The 20,697-nt window shown below is 39.7% G+C and overlaps 1 protein-coding gene across 7 annotated transcripts in view; it reads left to right on the top strand.

Annotated features, from left to right (window-relative positions):
- The window catches only part of hivep1 (HIVEP zinc finger 1), an 82,854-nt gene that overhangs the window by 33,406 nt on the left and 28,751 nt on the right, over positions 1 to 20,697 (top strand). For 6 of the 7 annotated variants that reach the window (XM_027276416.1, XM_027276406.1, XM_027276424.1 and 3 more), the window contains one exon: positions 8,131 to 8,184. In XM_027276416.1, coding sequence (XP_027132217.1) covers positions 8,131 to 8,184 — 54 coding nt within the window. Of the gene's footprint in view, positions 1 to 558; positions 660 to 8,130; positions 8,185 to 20,697 lie in introns of those variants that run through there. The other variant, XM_027276443.1, reaches the window with a different exon arrangement.

Below are 20,697 nucleotides of genomic sequence, written 5' to 3'. Positions count from 1 at the left end.
CACAGTTCAAACAAATTTCCCTGTACATTGAAACCCATACATACATGCTAAAACCTGAATAAGAAAACAAGATTTGGCATTCAATGCCAAGCAAAGTATTTTACAATATTCTGAAGGGATTCTTTAAAGAGACTCAAGCAAAATCAAATGAAACTGAAACTATACAACTGCTTAGGTGCAACCTCATGATTTAAAAGGAACAGAAAAAGAAGCAGTAGGATGTGAGTTGGATTTTTTTTTTTTAAACACCTCTGAGTCTTCCTGACTAGGTGAGTGAGCTGTTGGGCAACCAGCAGTTGGCAGGGGACGTTAAATTCCTCCCCCTCCAACACAAACAGAAAGAGGGAGGGAGAGTGAGAGAAGGATCCCCTGGAGGGTGCCTAAGCCAGATGAAGTGACGTCACCCGGCCTGCTCTGTTTGGGCAGCAGTACCCCCCCCCCCAGGCCGTACAGGAATTCCCCTCCTCGTCACATTATTCTGAGGAAACCGCTGGCAACGCCCCGCACTGCTGCAGAGCCACAGCTGATAGGGCGGAAACACAGACTTGTGACGGCTTGTGTTGACACATGGAGTATATATGTACTTGTTCTTTCGCCAGTTGTCTTTTGTTCCCGAACAAAAGGAGCTTCTGAGTGTTTGTTCCGTGAAACATCAGCTGGTAAGAAGTGAACATTTTGTCCTATAGACGGTTGTAAAACACTCACACAGTCACTTTATTCTCATAAAGTGACTGTTTGCACTGAGCTCAGTGGGATTTTTTATGTATTCATGGTGAGCTTGAGGTCAGATTTGTGTGCAGCTGCAGTTTTATTTTTGACTTCTACTGAAAGCCACTGTCCACAGCAACATAAACACTGTTGTCAAATTGAGTGTGACAGCTCTCATCAAAGTAAGCGACTCAGAAGGAGCAGTTAGTGTGCTGTCGTTCAACCATAGCACCAAGTGGGCAGAACCAGTGGACCCTGAGGGATCATAGGTGTTTTTCTTTCTTTGGCTGTTGTTAAGTGCAGACCCTTCAACTAAAGGCAGCTCTGCCTTCACTTTTGATCTGACAGGCCCTGTGGGACTTCAGGCTGCTCTGTACAAAACAGACTGATTTGAATTCGATTTTAATTACTGTTAATTATTACCGTGAAGACTGTGTGGCTGGCAGTCTAAAAGAAATGTTTCTATCTAAATCTATGAAGTGCTTAACTATACTTTATAGAAACATAATAACCATGGACGGATTTATAAATGTTCATTTGTCAATAGTTCTTAATCTTTTATCTATGCTAGTTTCATAGAATACATCTTAATAGTCTTAATAAAAAAGAAACAGACATACTGTATGAGGTCCAGTATTATATACATTGCAGATTATTATTGAAGACATTAAACTATGGAATAAGACATCATAATTTTAGATTTTTGATTTTGCTTTGATGACATCATCTGCACACTCCTGCCATTCTCTCAGTCACATTCATGGCAAACCACCTTAACTGGGTTTAGGTCAGGTGATTGTGGAGGCCAGGTCAGGTGATGCAGCACTCTGTCACTCTCCTTCTCGTACACACACACACACTCACGCACACTCACGCACACTCACGCACACACACACACACACACACACACACATATGTGTGTATAGTGGCCTTGGCTGATGCACTGTATGTTCACAAAATTTGTTTTCACCCTGAAATGAATGAAATGTGTTTCCTGTTTCTTGAGGCCAGTTGAGGTGTCTTTTGTCAACACAGCAGCCATCAGTCGCTGAGCTCAGTTAGTTAGCCCTCACAGTCCAGGGGGGAAACTTGAGACTCTGACTGGATGAAGCTTGACGTAAAACTTGTTTTAGTTCCACTTTTTCTAACCTCCTCAAAGAAAGAAGTGGGTGTTGGTGCACAGTCAACGGCTTGCTGCTGAATTTCAATGATTGTTTCACATCTTATCTGAAACAGTTAGGCTCAAGCACTGACAGAAATCACAAGTGAAAAGTTGCTCGGAGTTCAGTTAAGACTTTTTTATACATTAGTATTATTACTATTAAAATAGTTAAAAATTTAATTAAACTAAATGCTGCTTATGCATTAAAGGTCCAAAGTGTTTACTCACATCTAGTGGTCACCCTCCCCTTCCACAAGTAGCAGAAGCTACAGTGGCTGTTTGATCTAGAACCAGTGACTAGTTTGTATGTTCTGTGCTGCTGTAAAAACATATCAGACTTCATAGAAGAGCACATACTCCCTCTGTAGATATAAAAGGGTCATCCTACAGTCATTAAACCATAATGATTCTTAATATCAGGTGATTATGCAAAACACATCAATATTACAAACCTGAATACATATGTTATATTCCATATTCTATAAATACAGTCCCCTAATATCACTGCACCTTTAATGCAACACTGACACTTTAAGTACATTTTCCATACATTAGATAATTTCTACTCCAGTGTGGTATCCGTACTTCAACTAACTCAAATAAATGATTTGAATAATTGGATAGACTAAATCAGGGCCAGAAATGCTTAAGTAGAAGAAAGATGTCACATTCATGTTCAACCCTGCATTAAACTTCCTATATACACATGCACACACACGCACACACACTTTGCTACCCACCCAGTAGGTTTCTCGTGATATCAATTTTTCACAAGGGTGCCCACGCAGTCCCAATAATCAGTGGTCTCCAGTCACTGCTTCTTCCACCTACAGTTTCCTGTGGGGGCAGCAGCAGTACTGAGTACTGTACAGATAACACACCAAACCACTGTCTTTGTCTGTGTGTGTGCAGGAGGGAGAGTATGATTAATATTTCATTTGTCGCTGGTTGTTTGCAGCTTGATCACAAATTATTACAAGTAAGAAGAAATTACTTCTTTCATTGTTCTTATTATTGTCCAAAATGGGACACGTGACTCAAACAAGTAAATCCTCAGAACTGCATTATTTATCTAGTTTTTGTTGCTCTCTGTACACGACCTGCATTGCTCCCTCTTTATGGCAATATATTATTAGAAGGTACCTACCAAAGCTTTAGTTAATGCTGTTATTATCATTTAACATGCAGGTTTATGCCGCACATAAACAGCTCAACAGCTGCCCCCCTCCCTACCCCCCATTTCTGGTGATGCTTAGCAGTCAGAAGCTGATCTCCAGGCTCCAGAGTTTTAGATTCTTCCTGCTTTAACTTTCATCATTATTTGATTAGATGGTTTCTAATTTAAATACATTTTAAACAACATTATAAATCTGACAAGATACTCGATACTCAACTGTTTTTGAAGTCAGTGCTGCAGAATTTTCTGTCAGTGATTAATTCATTGACAGTTTCTCAAATGAGGATTTGCTGCTGCTCTGTAAGCTGATATCTAGATGGTGTTGAAGAGGATGAAAGGACATTTAAAGATATTTCCTGGCTCTTAAGAAAATTATGAAAGGCATTTTTTCATTTTTCGACAACATAACCCAGGAAAAGTAGAAAACCCTCACATTTGCAGCATTTAAACAGGCTAAATTACTTTCAAATTACAATTACTTTTACTAGGTTCATCTGCAGCTGATCATTCACAAGTGGAAGCAGCCACAAACAATGTTTAGCCATTCTTTGTTGACACCTGTGTACTTTTTTTCACCAAATGGCTCTGTCTCCATCTTTTTATCTTCCTGTTATTCTCTCTGTGTTTTTTGTGCCGATTAGATTTGATAGAGCAAGGTTCTCTAGCTCCCAGTCCAGCTAATGTGAGGCAGCAGGTTAGTGACTTTGCACTCCCCTCGTAACCAGTTAATGATGATAGACTGCAGAGTAATGGGACACTTTTGGTATGTCAGGGGATTGCTCCGTTCTGCATCATCGTCTGTCCATAAGGGAAAGCACAGTGTACTATCGCCCAAACATCAAACTCAACCCTCCTGGCTCCTCTTACTTCATTATATGTTTGTGTGTTAGGCAGCTTAACCTTTAACACTTCCATTGCCATTTTGTCCTGATACACTAAACACTATAAACTGATTAACCGCACTGATTTAACACTTACATCTGCCCACACACTGTGGTCCACTGGCATTGTTCAGACATGTTGCTTGTATAGTGTTGTGCATTATGATGACACTTCAATGCTCACAGATGTTATTGCAAAACAATCCCAACCCCAAACATATATCTTTGATGCTAGCAGGAAAAGCTGGAGCCAAGCCATTGTGGCCATTTGAAACATGTGAACACTATGCATATGGACTCCATGGAACGCGACCACTATGCTGTTGATGTCTGCCATTTGGCATGTTGAGGCCCAGCAGGGCAGACTGTTGAGCAAAATACAAATGTGTTACAAGCTGGCAATGAAAGGAGGAGGGTGTGTGAAGCCTGGCTGGTTATTTGTTAGCCAATAGACAGAAGAGGTCTCAGGGGGAATCCAGTGCCAGTCAGTTGTGCTGCTGCTCAATGTGGGTTGAAGTTACCAGTTTGTTGTAATGTAATATTGTTATTCATTAGACAGGCAGGGGTCACACAGAAGTTTTGTTTATTAGGTCCATTTTCCAGAGGGCGAATTGGTGCTTTATCTTATTAGCATGTGTTTGCATGTGCAGCCTGTCTTGACTGATAATTGTCTGTCAGACGCCTAAATGGACGTGAGATGGGCTTCCCTTTGCTTTGAGAAAGCCGCTGGCCATAACTGATGGGTTGTGAATTCACACCAGGTGGGCGTTGGGATTTAAAAGCACACACGTTTCTTGTGCAGTGACGTAACTTTGGCCCCCATGGTGCAAATAATCACATTTCCCACTCAACAGTGCAGAGCGAAGAGTAGGCTGGAAGATAGGAAAGAGAGGTTGCATTAAAGATTTGTGGTTGTCATGACAACAACCAGTGAAGAGCCTGACTCCCTCGCCCACAATCTCCTGCCTAATTGACATGCACACACCCACTCCTGCCCATCCCAGCCTGATCCTCGCATATCATTAGATATCACATTGCATAAATCAAAGATGACACATTTCAATGCCAACCTGTTTGGGTTTGTCTGCATACATTTGTATACATATATTGTAGGTAGATAATAGCTGGAAAGACTAGACAGTGAACAGTGAACCAATCTAGATCAATCCCTTTTGATTGGAATATGACAACTACATGTTTAAGTTACATTAGTGATTGATTGATTGATTGATTGGTTGATTGATTGGTTGATTGGCAAGTGGTTCATTGTGCTTTGCAGATTCTTGGTCATTTCTGTGTCACAGTGTTGACAGTATGTTCAGTGCAGTATTAAGTAGGAGTTTGATCTGGATTTTTTTCTGTTTTGTTTAAGACACTAAACAGTTTGGTTTTATGTACGACCTTTTTGTGTTTTCTCTCCCTGCCCTCAAATTTCGTGGTCATGTTCCACAATCTGCTCTGGTTTTTATCACCGGCAACTCGCAATATTTGTGTACATTCCTTTTATTGTTTTCCCGTGGTTACAGAACAGTTTCCAATGAAATATGTAGCCATCACCCGGGCCACCTCAGCAACCCCAACAGCTATAACAAGGAAAAATATGAACAGCCCTATAATCATTCCCTGCTGTCTTAATAACTCGGGCACTGTGGATGGAATTAGTTTGGTCCTTTTTTAGGCTAATGCTGCCTTGTCCCTTTCCACTCATTTGAGTTGGTGTTTCCTGTTCTGTTCTTCAGAGTGTTGGGTTTCAGTCGAAAGTTTTCTTGATCAGAAGATTTTTATCCAACAATTCAAATTATTAAGTCCAAATTAGTTAATTAGAAAGTTGGCAGCAGCTTTTTTTCATCCATGGAAAGACTGATTTTCCTGTCTCAAAGCATCTCCTTTTATACCCCCCTGTCTTCTGTGCACAGCACAGCCTGACCTGTGTTTTCTTGTTTTTTTTTTTGCTCCACTTTCTCCAAGATTACACTATTATAACTTAGTTATACTTCTAGTTAAAAAAAAAACATGTTTATTACTATTTTCTTACACCATTATATCAGATGTCTTTTACTGTATTAAAAAAAAACGTTATAAACTTTTTAATACAACAAGAAGTTTGTGTTACAATCATCCACATACTTCTGGTATAATCATTACTTGCTTCTTGTTACAATTACACACTTCATATTTTGATCAGTTCTATGACATGATAAATCAATTCTCACTAAAACCATGGTATTCATAATTCATTAACAGTATTGTGTGCTCACAGAAAATCAACTTTACTTAGACCATAGTGCTCTTTACCTGATTAACAGTCTTTTGTGCTCACATAACATTGTATTACTTTTCACACACTTCTCTTTTATTACTCCAAACCATATACCTTACGAAAAGAATCAAACTTTGAAGCACCCATCGCTGAGGCCTCTGATTAACAATCAAAGCATGCATTAAATTTTATACTACAAGAGCTTGACTCCATGGGTGTCATTCAGTGTGAAGGGGTCTTGTTTGTGGCTTGTTATGTAAGAAGTGCAATCTGATCTGTAGTAGCTTACATTCCACTCTCTTAACATACAGAACCACTAATAAAAATTTTGTTAGGCAATAATTACTTATGCCTTGGTGTGCCAGTGCGGTCTAATACAAAACACATGTATCAAGCTGTGCAAACAATGAACCATATGCTGAGAAAAATCGACCTCCAGATCATCTAACCACTAAAATAAGCAATATTATCTCAAACTGGTTTGCAATAACAGCTATTTACTCCAGGAAGCTGTGAGGTGGAGCTGTGGCAACTCTGAGGGAAGCTTCAGCATCCTCTGTTTGGAGAATCACCATGCTAGTGTAATTTCCAGGAAAACACAGCTTACCTGATTCCTGTTGTCGAGGGCGTTCACATGGTCACATACCTGTCTCCTCCCTGCCTACCTCTTGCATATAAACAAACACTCTGTCCTCTTCTCATGAGACTCGGTTGCTGTGTTTCTGCTGGCAGTGTGCCTTTCTTATGCTCCTAGACAGCACAGGGGTGGGGACACATTATATAATCTGTGGCGTGTGCCTGGGATATACAGAGAAGCGCAGAGATGGAGAAGGTTGTGACTACAGTGACACACACACATATGATGACATAATCCACTGACTTCTTCTGTGGCACACTTGTGTCCACCCCTCCTCTGAGTATTCCCGGCATTGCACTGTGATTTTGGGAGCCGCAGAACATCCTCTTCCTCTTCACTCCATTAACGTTCAATCTGGGACAAAATTGTTACCATTTGTCCTTGAGGACTCGTCTTGCACTCTAATGTCATGTACAGGACACAGGCGCCACAGAGAGTTTTTTTTCCATCTAGTTTCCATGCTCATGGGAAGCAGAAACATGCAAGGCCTCTTCAGTAATCACACATTTCCCGATGCATGATTTACACAAATAAAGTGTCAATGAGATTTTCTGCCTTTGCACAGCCATAAGTTACTGTTTCCTGCACCCAGAAGAAACTGATTATTGTAAGCAAAACAGTTGTGTGACACCTCTGAATATATTTCACATAATTTAAAGTAGAATAGAAAAAAGTGAAAAATAAGGAGAAAATACAAGAAAGCCTCAACTAGAATTTACACTAATATACACACTTTTCTCTGCCTCTGTTCCACTGTGTAACCCATTCAGGCCACAGCATATATAATTAATGTTGATTACAGTAACACACAGTGAATACTGTGCCACCTCCCACACACCCGTATGGTTCATACAGAAAAAAAGTGATTCACCTGAGAGAGAAGACCTGAGTGGAATAACCTGGTCTTCCCTGGAGGGTACAGATGGTATTTAAATTTGCAAACTGATCAGTGGGTCAGTGTAATGAGAATGAACCACCATATTGACTTATTAGCAAACTTAACCTGTTTATCACACTTGTTCTGTCATTTCTTTAAGTGGGTGGGCTTGCATGCTTGTGTTATTGTGAGCACACAGGCTTGCCCCCTTCGTGGTTACAGTTGTTTCCAGAATGGTATAGTGCAGTCTCTCAGCTATGGAAGAATATCTGTTTTTCATTTGAAAGACCTTCATCCTGCGACAGCTGTGTGGGAAGCATCCCCAATATCGTTACTTGCATTCTGCACTGCCTTCACTGTGAGTGAGTCTTTGCGTCTGTGTACCACTCTTTTCCATGCTCAAAATGATTTCTGTTTTTGTATTCCAGATAAAATCGAAGAAGCACAGAAAGAGCTCAAAGACCCCAAAGGTTCACAGAAAGGTAAGAGATCATTTGACAAGGTTTTCAATGAAAGTAAATACTTCTTTTCATCTGAATGGAAGGCTGGTTTTCTTCTTCATCAACTGGATGTTTAAAAGGAACAAAGTTAAGGATTTTACCTGAATGTTTTTCATTATAAGCACAATAATAATAAATAATAAATAAATAATAAATGTAATTCATATTATTAAATAATAATACTTATTATATGGTGTGTTTACTATTTTAGCTGTTATTAAACTCCATTATTGATTTATGTATTATACTACATTTACATGCAAATTAACTTAATCATAACACCTACTGTTACCTAGTGTTACAATAACAGGTCCAGTTGTTGTGTAGCATGTAGAGTTTTACAGCAGTGTTTGTCCTTTGATAAAACTTTTTGCAGAGTTGACTTCTTTGTTCCTGAGTAAATATTTTAGGTCAGTGCTGGAATGTTTGTTTTTAATATATTTGACCCTGAATATATTTTATCTGTCATAAGTCCAATTTTAATGTCACATTTCACATTCATATATTTGAAGATGAAATGAATGACTTTGCTGCAATTCAATATTTTCCTTAACAGAAAGCATTTGATATATGAACACAGTGTTTGCATAAAAGGGTGTGTGCATTATTATTCACTAAAGAAGCGAGTTGCTATTATGTAAGTACATTCAAATAGAAAAAAAATGCAACTTCATGGTCTCTGTTTAAGCAGTGCTTACCTCATCACTGTAACATTGTCCTTTTAAAAACACCCATTTTATTTGCAGGACATGCAGGCTTTGACTGAATCATCCACTGTAATTGAGATTGGACGGAGATGCTAAATAGAAAGAGTACAAATCAGAATATCTAATCCCCCTCTCACAGTACAGCATTTACTGATGTCCATGCCTGCCAGTCAAAAGTTAATCACTGTGATAACAGCCTTTTAAAAAAATACGTTTATTCTTTGAGTAGCTCTTTCGCACTTTAGGCTTGCATTTCAGCTTTATTCTACATTTAAAATCACATGCTTCAAATGGTAATCAAATAATTACAGAATTTCAAATGTTTAATCATTGATGGGGGAGGAAAATAATATCAAACTTCACTACTGGATGACAGAACTTACTGATGTATATTTAATTTTTATCTAATGATGGCATAAATTTTTAATGCTAATGGTTACGGTTGAAGTTAGAGTGTGACAAATGCTGTTTGTTTGTGAAGTACTTATTTATGATGGGAAAAGCTGTGGTGAAGTCATGGAATCTCTTTTGCAGACTTGTCTGAGTAGTGGGAAGGACAAACTAATCCTTGTCTTTCAGCAGAAGTTGATACAAATGTGTTTAATTGAGTGTGCCTGAAAGCGCACACTCTTTAAAACCTCTCGGGCTTATTATTCTTATTAAGTGTGCCTGAAGGAGCACACTCTTTAAAACCTCTCGGGCTTATTCTTCCGCTTATTCGTCTTCTGTTTCTTCCATGGTTTTTTCGTTCGCTTCTCCTCCCAGAGTTTTTGTCGCACACACAAAAGAGGTATCAAAACGACTGGCTCGGCCGGGAATGGTGTGCTATGACTTTTCTAAGAGTTTCGGCAAACGGTTTTGCCAAAAATCACCAAAAACCACGCCAAAAAATGAATGGGTGTGTATTGCGAGAACTTTCCAAAGCTAGAGTGAGTGATGTCATCGCTAGAGTGGAGGGGGAGAGAGAAAGTCGCAGAAAAATAAATTTGTAAACTGCGACTGTGGCCGCAAATGCAGAGCTACAGACATGATTATCCCCTCAAACGTAGGGAAATTCGAGGCGGTCGCAGTGATACCACTGTTGTAGCTGTCAGATATATAGTTTTGGCCTGACACGCACATATGCGGCAGCAACTCCCATCCTCAGCCTCATATACTCCCATGTTAAAAAGGCGGGAAATTTTCTGGAGGAAAGCAGAAGTAACGTTTCTCTCTCTTGCTCCCAAGGGCACATTTATTCATTTATCGACACAAAAAAACTATTTAAAATGTTTAGGAAGTTCTCATCTTGCTTGTGGTTAAGTCGGCTCAATGATTGGAAATACGGTTTGGCCAGAAGTCCTTCCTCTTCGAGGGAAGGTCTCAGCATTTTCTCTCAGTCTCAGGATTTCTAACTGACATTTTAACAGGTGCAGATCAGCTGCTGCTGATTAGGTCCTGGTTGCTTGGCAACCTCAGCCTGCTTGAAGGAGGAGAGGGGGGAGGGGCCAGCAGGCAGAAGCCGAGCGGTAGCCATTTTAGTAGTTCTTGGCACTTAATTTGAAATTGTCTGTCTAAAATGGCAGACAGAGACAGCAGAGCAGCTAGCGCTAACGCGTAAAGACATATTTACTAACATTAGCGACTAATGCTAAGCATCAGTGTTAACATGCTAATGTTAACATGCTAATGTTAACATGCTAATGGTAATTGCTGTTGTTAACATGCTAATGTTAACATGCTAATGATAATTGCTAGCGCATCATCGCTAACATGCTAATGTTAATTGCTAATGCATCAGTGCTAACATGGTAATGTTAAAATGCTAATGGTAACATGCTAATGTTAATTGCTAGCGCATCAGTGCAATCATGCTTATGATAACATGCTAATGTTAATTGCTAGCGCATCAGTGCTAACATGCTAAACTAACATGCTAATGTTAATTGCTAGCGCATCAACGTTAAAATGCTAATGCTAACATGCTAATGTTAATTGCTAGCATGTAAGCGCTAGTGCGTCAGCGCTTCAGTGCTAACATGCTAATGTTAACATGGTAATGTTAATTGCTAGCGCATCAGTGCTAACATGTTAATGTTAACATGCTAATGTTAACATGTTAATGTTAACATGTCAATGCTAACATGTTAATGTTAAATGCCAGCGCATCAATGTTAACATGCTAATGTTAACATGTTAATATTAACATGCTAATGTTAACATGCTAATGCTAACATGCTAATGTTAATTGCTAGCATGTAAGTGCTAGCTGCTCCTGTGTCTAAATAAACATGTTAAAAATGACTATTTGAGGTGTGCTTTTTGGATACAGACCCCCAGCAACAGCCCACTCGTCACTCTCAAAATTTCTTTTCTAGTACTGAATTTGCTGAGCAGTGTCAGTAATAATGTATGGGGACGACGGGGCCAGAGTCACGCACACTCAAAATTTCTTTCGAAATTTTCTAGTTGAGTGTGCCTGAAAGAGCACACTCTTTAAAACCTCTCGGGCTTATTGAGTGTGCGTGCAAGGCGCACACTATATATTATCCACCGCACTTATTATTATTGAGTGTGCGTGCAAGGCGCACACTATATGTTATCCACCGCACTTATTCTTATTGAGTGTGAGTGCAAGGCGCACACTATATGTTATCCACCGCGCTTATTAAACTTATTCTTACGCCCTTTTTTTGGTTCGCTACTCCTCCCAGAGTTTTTGTCGCACATACACAGAACAGGTATCAAAACGACCGGCTCGGCCGGGACATGTGTGCTATGACTTTTCTAAGAGTTTCGGCAAACGGTTTTGCCAAAAATCCAGAAAAACGAAGCCAAAAAATTAATGGGTGTGTATTGCGAGAACTTTCCAAAGCTAGAGTGAGTGATGTCATCGCAAGAGTGGAGAGGGGAGAGAACGATCAGTGAAAAAATAAAACGTATTTGACTACCGTGGCCTCAAATGCCCAGCTACAGACATGATTATCCCCTCAAATGCAGGAAAATGCGAGGTGATTGCAGTGATAACACTGTTGAAGCTGTCTCTTTTATAGTTTTGGCTCCATACAGGCTAATTGATCGAGTACCCCCCTCCACAGCCTCATTCACTCCCATGGTTTTTGGATCAGAGAATTTTCTGAAAGGAGCAGGGAGCACGTGTGCTTTCTCTGACTCCTACGGCCAAAGTTTATACAATTTTCGCCTGAAACTTGGCACAGACATTATACACAAGACGAGCATTCTTCTCGTCATTTCAGATTTTGGTTTGATGCATACCTTATAGGTTTTTTTTTGGCCATCTTTGAGGGGGATCATTCAGACATATACTGTGCATCTCAGTGGGACAGACACAGTGCAGCATGCAGCACCTGTGACTAATTACTCTGACCTCCAGCTCACCCTGGTTGCTTGGCAACCTCAAGCATGCCTTTGACTAACTTTGTTGAAGTCTGCATTGCACGTCTGTCCGTCCTGGGAGAGGGATCCCTCCTCTGTGGCTCTTCCTGAGGTTTCTTCCACATTTTTTCCCTGTTAAACGGGTTTTTGTGGGCAAGTTTTTCCTCACTCGAACCGAGGGTCTAAGGACAGAATTCACACCAGACTGGGCGTTTGGGATTTTAAAAGCACACACGTTTCTTGTGCAGTGGACGTAACTTTGGGCCCCCATGGTGCAAAAATCACATTTCCCACCAACATGGCAGACGAAGAGTAGGCTGAAGATGAAAGAAAGGTTATTAAGTTTTTTGTGGTGTCATACAACAACACCAGTGAAGAGCCTGACTCCCTCGCCCACATCCCCGTGCCTAATTGAGACATGCACACACCCCTCCTGCCCATCCCGCCCAGCCTGATCCTCGCTATCAATTAGATATCACATTGCATAAATCAAGATGACACATTTCAATGCCACACCTGTTTGGGTTTGTCTGCAATACATTTGTATACATATATTGTAGGTAGATAAGCATGGAAAGACTAGACAGTGCACATGGAACCAATCTAGATCAATCCCTTTTGATTGATATGACAACTACATAATGTTAAGTTACATTAGTGATTGTTGATTGATTTGATTGGTTGATTGATTGGTTGATTGGCAAGTGGTTCATTGTGCTTTGCAGATTCTTGGTCATTTCTGTGTCACATGTTGACAGTGTTCAGTTGCAGTTTAGGGGGGATGTATGGGAGTTTGATCTGGATTTTTTCTGTGGTTTTTAAGACACTAAACAGTTGTTGTGTCTTGTATTCGCACCTTTTTGTGTTTTCTCCCCTGCCTCAATTTATTTCGTGGTCAAGGTTACAAAATCTGCCCCTGGTTTTATCACCGGCACTCGCAATTTGTTGTACATCCTTTTATTGTTTTCCCGTGGTTACAGAACAGTTTTCCATGAAAATAGTAGCCATCACCCGGGCCACCTCAGCAACCCCAACAGCTATAACAAGGAAAAATATGAACAGCCCTATAATCATTCCCTGCTGTCTTAATACCGGGCACTGTGGATGGAATTAGTTTGGTCCTTTTTTAGGCTAATGTGCCTGTCGCCCTTTCCACTCATTGGAGTTGGTGTTTTCCTGTTCTGTTCTTCAGAGTGTTTGGGTTTCAGTAGAAAGTTTCTTGATCAGAAGATTTTTATCCAACCAAATTATTAAGTCCAAATAGTTAATTAGAAGTTGGCAGCAGCTTTTTTCATCCATGGAAAGACTGATTTTCCTGTCTCAAAGCATCTCCTTTTATACCCCCTGTCTTCTGTGCACAGCACAGCCTGACCTGTGTTTTCTTGTTTTTTTTTTTGCTCCACTTTCTCCAAGATTCACTATTATAACTTGTTTATACTTCAGTTAAAAAAAAAACATGTTTATTACTATTTTCTTACACCATTATACTCAGATGTCTTTACTGTATAAAAAAAAACGTTTAAACTTTTTAATACAACAAGAAGTTGTGGTTACAATCATCCACATACTTCTGGATATCAGTACTGCTTTTGTTACAATTATATTTTGATCAGGTCTATGACATGATATAGGAAAAAAAAATTCTCACTAAAACCATGGTATTCATAATTCATTACAGTCAAGTATTGTGTGCTACAGAAAATCACTTTAACTTAGACCATAGTGCTCTTTACCTGATTAACAGTCTTTTGTGCTCACATACATTGTTACTTTCACAACACTTCTTTTTATTACTCCAACCATATACCTATACGAAAAAGAATCAAACTTTGAAGCACCCATCGCTGAGGCCTCTGATTAACAACCAACAGCATGCAGTTAAATTTTATACTACAAGAGCTTGACTCCATGGGTGTCATTCAGTGTGGAAGGGGTCTTGTTTGTGGCTTGTTATGTAAGAAGTGCAATCTGATCTGTAAGTAGCTTACATTCCACTCTCTAACATACAAACCACTAATAAAAATTTGTGTAGGCAATAATTACTTATGCCTGTGGGTGTGCAGTGCGGTCTAATACAAAACACATGTAAAGCTGTGCAAACAATGAAACCATATGCTGAGGAAAAATCGACCTCCAGACATCTAACCACTAAAAATACGCAATATTATCTCAAACTGGTTTGCAATAACACGTATTTACTCACAGGAAGCTGTGAGGTGGAGCTGTGGCAACTCTGAGGGAAGCTTCAGCATCCTCTGTTTGGAGAATCACCATGCTAGTGTAATTTCCAGGAAAACACACTTACCTGATTCCTTTTGTCGAGGGCGTTCAAATGGTCACATACCTGTCTCCTCCCTGCCTACCTCGTGGCTAATAAAACAAACACTCTGTACCTCATTCTCATGAGACGCGTTGCTGTGTTTCTGCTGGCAGTGTGCCTTCTTATGCTCCTAGACAGCACAGGGGTGGGGACACATTATATAACTGGGCTGTTGCCTGGGATATAACAAAGAAACGCAGGATGAGAAGGTTGTGACTACAGTGACACACACACATATGATACATAATCACTGAACTTCTTCTGTGGCACACTTGTCCACCACCTCCTCCTAGTATCCCGGCATGCACTGTGATTTTGGGAGGCCGAAACATCCTCTTCCTCTCACTCCATTAACGTTCTCTGGGAACAAAATTGTTACCATTTTGTCCTTGAGGACCTGTCTTGCACTAATGTCATGTACAGGACACAGGCGCCACAGAGAGTTTTTTTTTCCATCAGTTGCCATGCTCATGGGAAGCAGAACATGCAAGGCCTCTTCAGTAATCACAACATTCCCGATGCATGATTTACACAAATAAAGTTGTCAATGAGATTTTCTGCCTTTGCACAGCCATAAGTTTACTGTTTCCTGCACCCAGAAGAAACTGATTATTGTAAGCAAAAACAGTGTGTGAACCTCGAATATATTTCACATAATTTAAAGTAGAATAGAAAAAGTAAAATAAGGAGAAAATACAAGAAAGCCTCAACTAGAAATTTACACATATAACACTTTTCTCGTGCTCTGTTCCACGTGTGGTACCCATTCAGGCCACAGCAATATAATATAAATGTTGATACAGTAACACACAGTGAATACTGTGCCACCTCCCACACACCCGTATGTTCATACAGAAAAAAAGTGATTCACTGAGAGAGAAGACCTGAGTGGAATAACCTGGTCTTCCCTGGAGGGTAAGATGGTATTAAATTTGCAAACTGATCAGTGGGTCCAGTGTAATGAGAATGAACCACCATTTGACTTATTAGCAAACTTTAACCTGTTTATCACACTTGTTCTGTCATTCTTTTAATTGGGTGGGCTTGCATGCTTGTGTTATTGTGAGCACACAGGCTTGCCCCTTCGTGGTTACAGTTGTTTCCAGAATGGATAGTGCAGTCTCTCAGCTATGGAAGAAATCTGTTTTTCTTGAAAGACCTTCATCCTGCGACAGCTGTGTGGGAAGCACCCAATATCGTTACTTGCAGTCTGCACTGCCTTCACTGTGAGTGAGTCTTTGCGTCGTGTACCACTCTTTTCCATGCCAAAATGATTTCTGTTTTTGTATTCCAGATAAAACGAAGAAGCACAGAAAGAGCAAACCCCCAAGGTTCACAGAAATGGTAAGAGATCATTTGACAAGGTTTTCAATGAAAGTAAATACTTCTTTTCATCTGAATGGAAGGCTGGGTTTTTCTTCTTCATCAACTGGATGTTTTAAAAGGAACAAAGTTAAGGATTTTACCTGAATGTTTTTTCATATAAGCACAATAAAATAAAATAAATAAATATAAATGTAAAGGCCGATATTATTAAATAATAATACTTATTATATGGTGTGTTTCTATTTAGCTGTTATTAAACTCATTATTGATGGAGTATTATACTACATTACATGCAAATTAACTTAATCATACACCTACTGTTACCTAGTGTTACAATAACAGGTCCAGTTTGTTGTTAGCATGTAGAGTTTTACAGCAGTGTTTGTCCTTTGATAAAACTTTTTGCAGAGTTGACTCTCTTTTTCCTGAGTAAAATTTTATGTCAGTGCTGGAATGTTTGTTTTTAATATTTTTGACCCTGAATATATTTACTGTCAAAGTCCAATTTTAATGTCACATTCCACTTTCATATATTGTGAAGATGAAATGAATGCTTTGGCTGCAATTCATATTTTTCCTTAACAGAAAGCATTTGATATATAACACAGTGTTTGCATAAAAGGTGTGTGCATTATTATTACTAAAGAAGCGAGTTGCTTTATGTAAGTACATTCAAATAGAAAAAAAAAGCAACTTCAGGTCTCTGTTTAAGCGGTGCTTACCTCATCACTGTAACATTGTCCTTTTAAAAACACCCATTTTATTTGCAGGACATGCGGGGCTTGACGAATCATCCACTGTAATTGAGATTGGACGGAGATGCTAAATAGAAAGAGTACAAATCAGAATATCTAATCCCCCTCTCACAGTACAGCATTACTGATGTCCATGCCTGCCAGTCAAAAGTTAATCACTGTGATAACAGCCTTTAAAAAAATACGTTTGATTCTTTGAGTAGCTCTTTCGCACTTTAGGCTTGCATTTCAGCTTTATTCACATTTAAAATCACATGCTTCAAATGGTATCAAGATATTACAGAATTTCAATGTTTAATCATTGAGGGGGAGGAAAATAATACAACACTCACTACTGGATGACAAAACTACTGATGTATATTTAATTTTTATCATGATGCAAAATTTTAATGCTAATGGTACGGTTGAAGTTAGGTGTGAAAATGCGGTTTGTTTGTGAAGTACTTATTTATGATGGGAAAAGCTGTGGTGTGGTTCATGGAATCTCTTTTGCAGACTTGTCTGAGTAGTGGGAAGGACAAACTAATCCTTGCTTTCAGCAGAAGTTTGAACAAATGTGTTTAATTGAGTGTGCCTGAAAGCGCACACTCTTTTAAACCTCTCGGGCTTATATTCTATTAAGTGTGCCTGAAGGAGCACACTCTTTAAAACCTCTCGGGCTATTCTTGCCGCTTATTCGTCTTCTGTTTCTTCCATGGTTTTTTCGTTCGCTTCTCCTCCCAGAGTTTTTTGTCGCACACACAAAAGAGGTATCAAAACGACTGGCTCGGCCGGGAATGGTGTGCTATATTTTCTAAGAGTTTCGGCAAACGGTTTTGCCAAAAATCACCAAAAACCACGCCAAAAAATGAATGGTGTGTATTGCGAGAACTTTCCAAAGCTAGAGTGAGTGATGTCATCGCTAGAGTGGAGGGGGAGAGAGAAAGTCGCAGAAAAATAAATTTGTAAATCCGACTGTGGCCGCAAATGCAGAGCTACAGACATGATTATCCCTCAAACGTAGGGAAATTCGAGGCGGTCGCAGTGATACCACTGTTGTAGCTGTCAATATAAGTTGGCCTGACACGCACATATCGGCAGAACTCCCATCCTCAGCCTCATAACTCCCATGTTAAAAAGCGGGAAATTTTCTGGAGAAAGCAGAAGTAACGTTTCTCTCTCTGCTCCCAAGGGCACATTTATTCATTATCGACAAAAAAAACTATTTAAAATGTTTAGGAAGTTCTCATCTTGCTTGTGGTTAAGTCGGCTCAATGATTGGAAATACGGTTTGGCCAGAAGTCCTTCCTCTTCGAGGAAGGTCTCATCCATTTTCTCTCAGTCTCAGGATTTCTACTGACATTTAACAGTGTGCATCAGCTGCTGCTGATTGGTCCTGGTTGCTTGGCAACCTCAGCCTGCTTGTGAGAGGAGGAGGGGGACCAGCAGCTCGCATGATAGCCCATTTAATTCTTTGCACTATTTAAATTGTCTGTCTAAAATGGCAGACAGAGACAGCAGAACTACCTAACCGCTTAAAACATATTTGCTAACATAATGCGACTATGCTAAGCTCATGTTCAACAGTTGACAACATGTAATTTTAACATGCTAAGTATTGCTGTTGTTAACATGCTGAATGTTTAACATGCTGTAAATAGATAATTGCTAGCGCATCATCGCTAACATGCTAAGGTTAATTGCAATGCATCAGTGCTAACATGGTAATGTTAAAATGCTGAAGGTAACATGCTAATGTTAATTGCTAGCGCATCAGTGCAATCATGCTTATGATAACATGCTAATGTTAATTGCTAGCGCATCAGTGCTAACATGCTAAACTAACATGCTAATGTTAATTGCTAGCGCATCAACGTTAAAATGCTAATGCTAACATGCTAATGTTAATTGCTAATGCATCAGTGCTAACATGCTAATGTTAACATGCTAATGGTAATTGCTAGCGCATCAGTGTTAACATGCTAATGTTAACATGGTAATGCTAACATGCTAATGTTAATTTCTAGTGCGTCAGCGCTTCAGTGGTAACATGCTAATGTTAACATGAGTAATGTTAATTGCTAGCGCATCAGTGCTAACATGTTAATGTTAACATGTTAATGTTAACATGCTAATGTTAACATGCTAATGTTAACATGTCAATGCTAACATGCTAATGTTAAATGCTACCGCATCAGTGTTAACATTCTAATGCTAACATGGTAATATTAACATGCTAATGTTAACATGCTAATGCTAACATGCTAATGTTAATTGCTAGCATGTAAGCGCTAGTGCGTCAGCGCTTCAGTGCTAACATGCTAATGTTAACATGGTAATGTTAATTGCTAGCGCATCAGTGCTAACATGTTAATGTTAACATGCTAATGTTAACATGTTAATGTTAACATGTCAATGCTAACATGTTAATGTTAAATGCCAGCGCATCAATGTTAACATGCTAATGTTAACATGTTAATATTAACATGCTAATGTTAACATGCTAATGCTAACATGCTAATGTTAATTGCTAGCATGTAAGTGCTAGCTGCTCCTGTGTCTAAATAAACATGTTAAATGACTATTGAGGTGTGCTTTTTGGATACAGACCCCCAGCAAACAGCCCACTCGCACTCTCAAAATTTCTTTTCTAGTACTGAATTTGCTGAGCAGTGTCAGTAATAATGTATGGGGACGACGGGGCCAGAGTCACGCACATCAAAATTTCTTTCGAAATTTTCTAGTTGAGTGTGCCTGAAAGAGCAACCTCTTTAAAACCTCTCGGGCTTATTGAGTGTGCGGGCAAGGCGACAAACTTATTATCCACCGCACTTATTATTATTGAGTGTGCGTGCAAGGCGCACACTATATGTTATCCACCGCATATTCTTTATGAGTGTGAGTGCAAGGCGCACCTATATGTTATCCACCGCGCTTATTAAACTTATTCTTACGCCCTTTTTTTGGTTCGCTACTCTCTCCAGAGTTTTTGTCGCACATACACAGAACAGGTATCAAACGACCGGCTCGGCCGGGACATGTGTGCTATGATTCTAAGAGTTTCGGCAAACGGTTTTGCCAAAAATCCAGAAAAACGAAGCCAAAAAATTAATGGGTGTGTATTGCGAGAACTTTCCAAAGCTAGAGTGAGTGATGTCATCGCAAGAGTGGAGAGGGGAGAGAACGATCAGTGAAAAAATAAAACGTATTTGACTACCGTGGCCTCAAATGCCCAGCTACAGACAGATTATCCCCTCAAATGCAGGAAAATGCGAGGTGATTGCAGTGATAACACTGTTGAAGCTGTCTCTTTTATAGTTTTGGCTCCATACAGGCTAATGATCGAGTACCCCCTCCACAGCCTCATTCACTCCCATGGTTTTTGGATCAGAGAATTTTCTGAAAGGACCAGGGAGCACGTGTGCTTTCTCTGACTCCTATGGCCAAAGTTTATACAATTTTCGCCTGAAACTTGGCACAGACATTATACACAAGACGAGCATTCTTCTCGTCATTTCAGATTTTGGTTTGATGCATACCTTATAGGTTTTTTTTTGGCCATCTTTGAGGGGGATCATTCAGACATATACTGTGCATCTCAGTGGGACAGTGCATGCAGCACCTGTGACTAATTACTCTGACCTCCAGCTCACCTGGTTGCTTGGCAACCTCAAGCATGCCTTTGACAACTTTTTGAAGTCTCTGTATGATATCAGACATCAAGACTACATTTTTAAAGTCGGCCATTTTATCCTTGTCTCTCACAAACACAAACAACATAGAGAGAGACAGACACACCACACACAGGCAGACAGACAGGCAGACGCACACACACACACACACACACACACACACACACAACACAGACAGAACAAGCACACCCCACACGCAACAACACACACACACACACACACACACACACAGGACACAGTTTTTCAAAATAAGAGTCCCTTCAAAATAAGAGCCCAATAAAAAGGCAATGATGACACAGCTTGTTTGTATTAATACTGAATTTTCTGAGCAGTGGTAAACA

The sequence above is a fragment of the Larimichthys crocea genome, chromosome III, assembly GCF_000972845.2.
Source record: "Larimichthys crocea isolate SSNF chromosome III, L_crocea_2.0, whole genome shotgun sequence".
Lineage (NCBI taxonomy): Eukaryota > Metazoa > Chordata > Actinopteri > Sciaenidae > Larimichthys > Larimichthys crocea.
The sequence above is the reverse complement of the archived record's forward strand: the minus strand, read 5'-3'. Positions and strand labels throughout refer to the sequence as shown.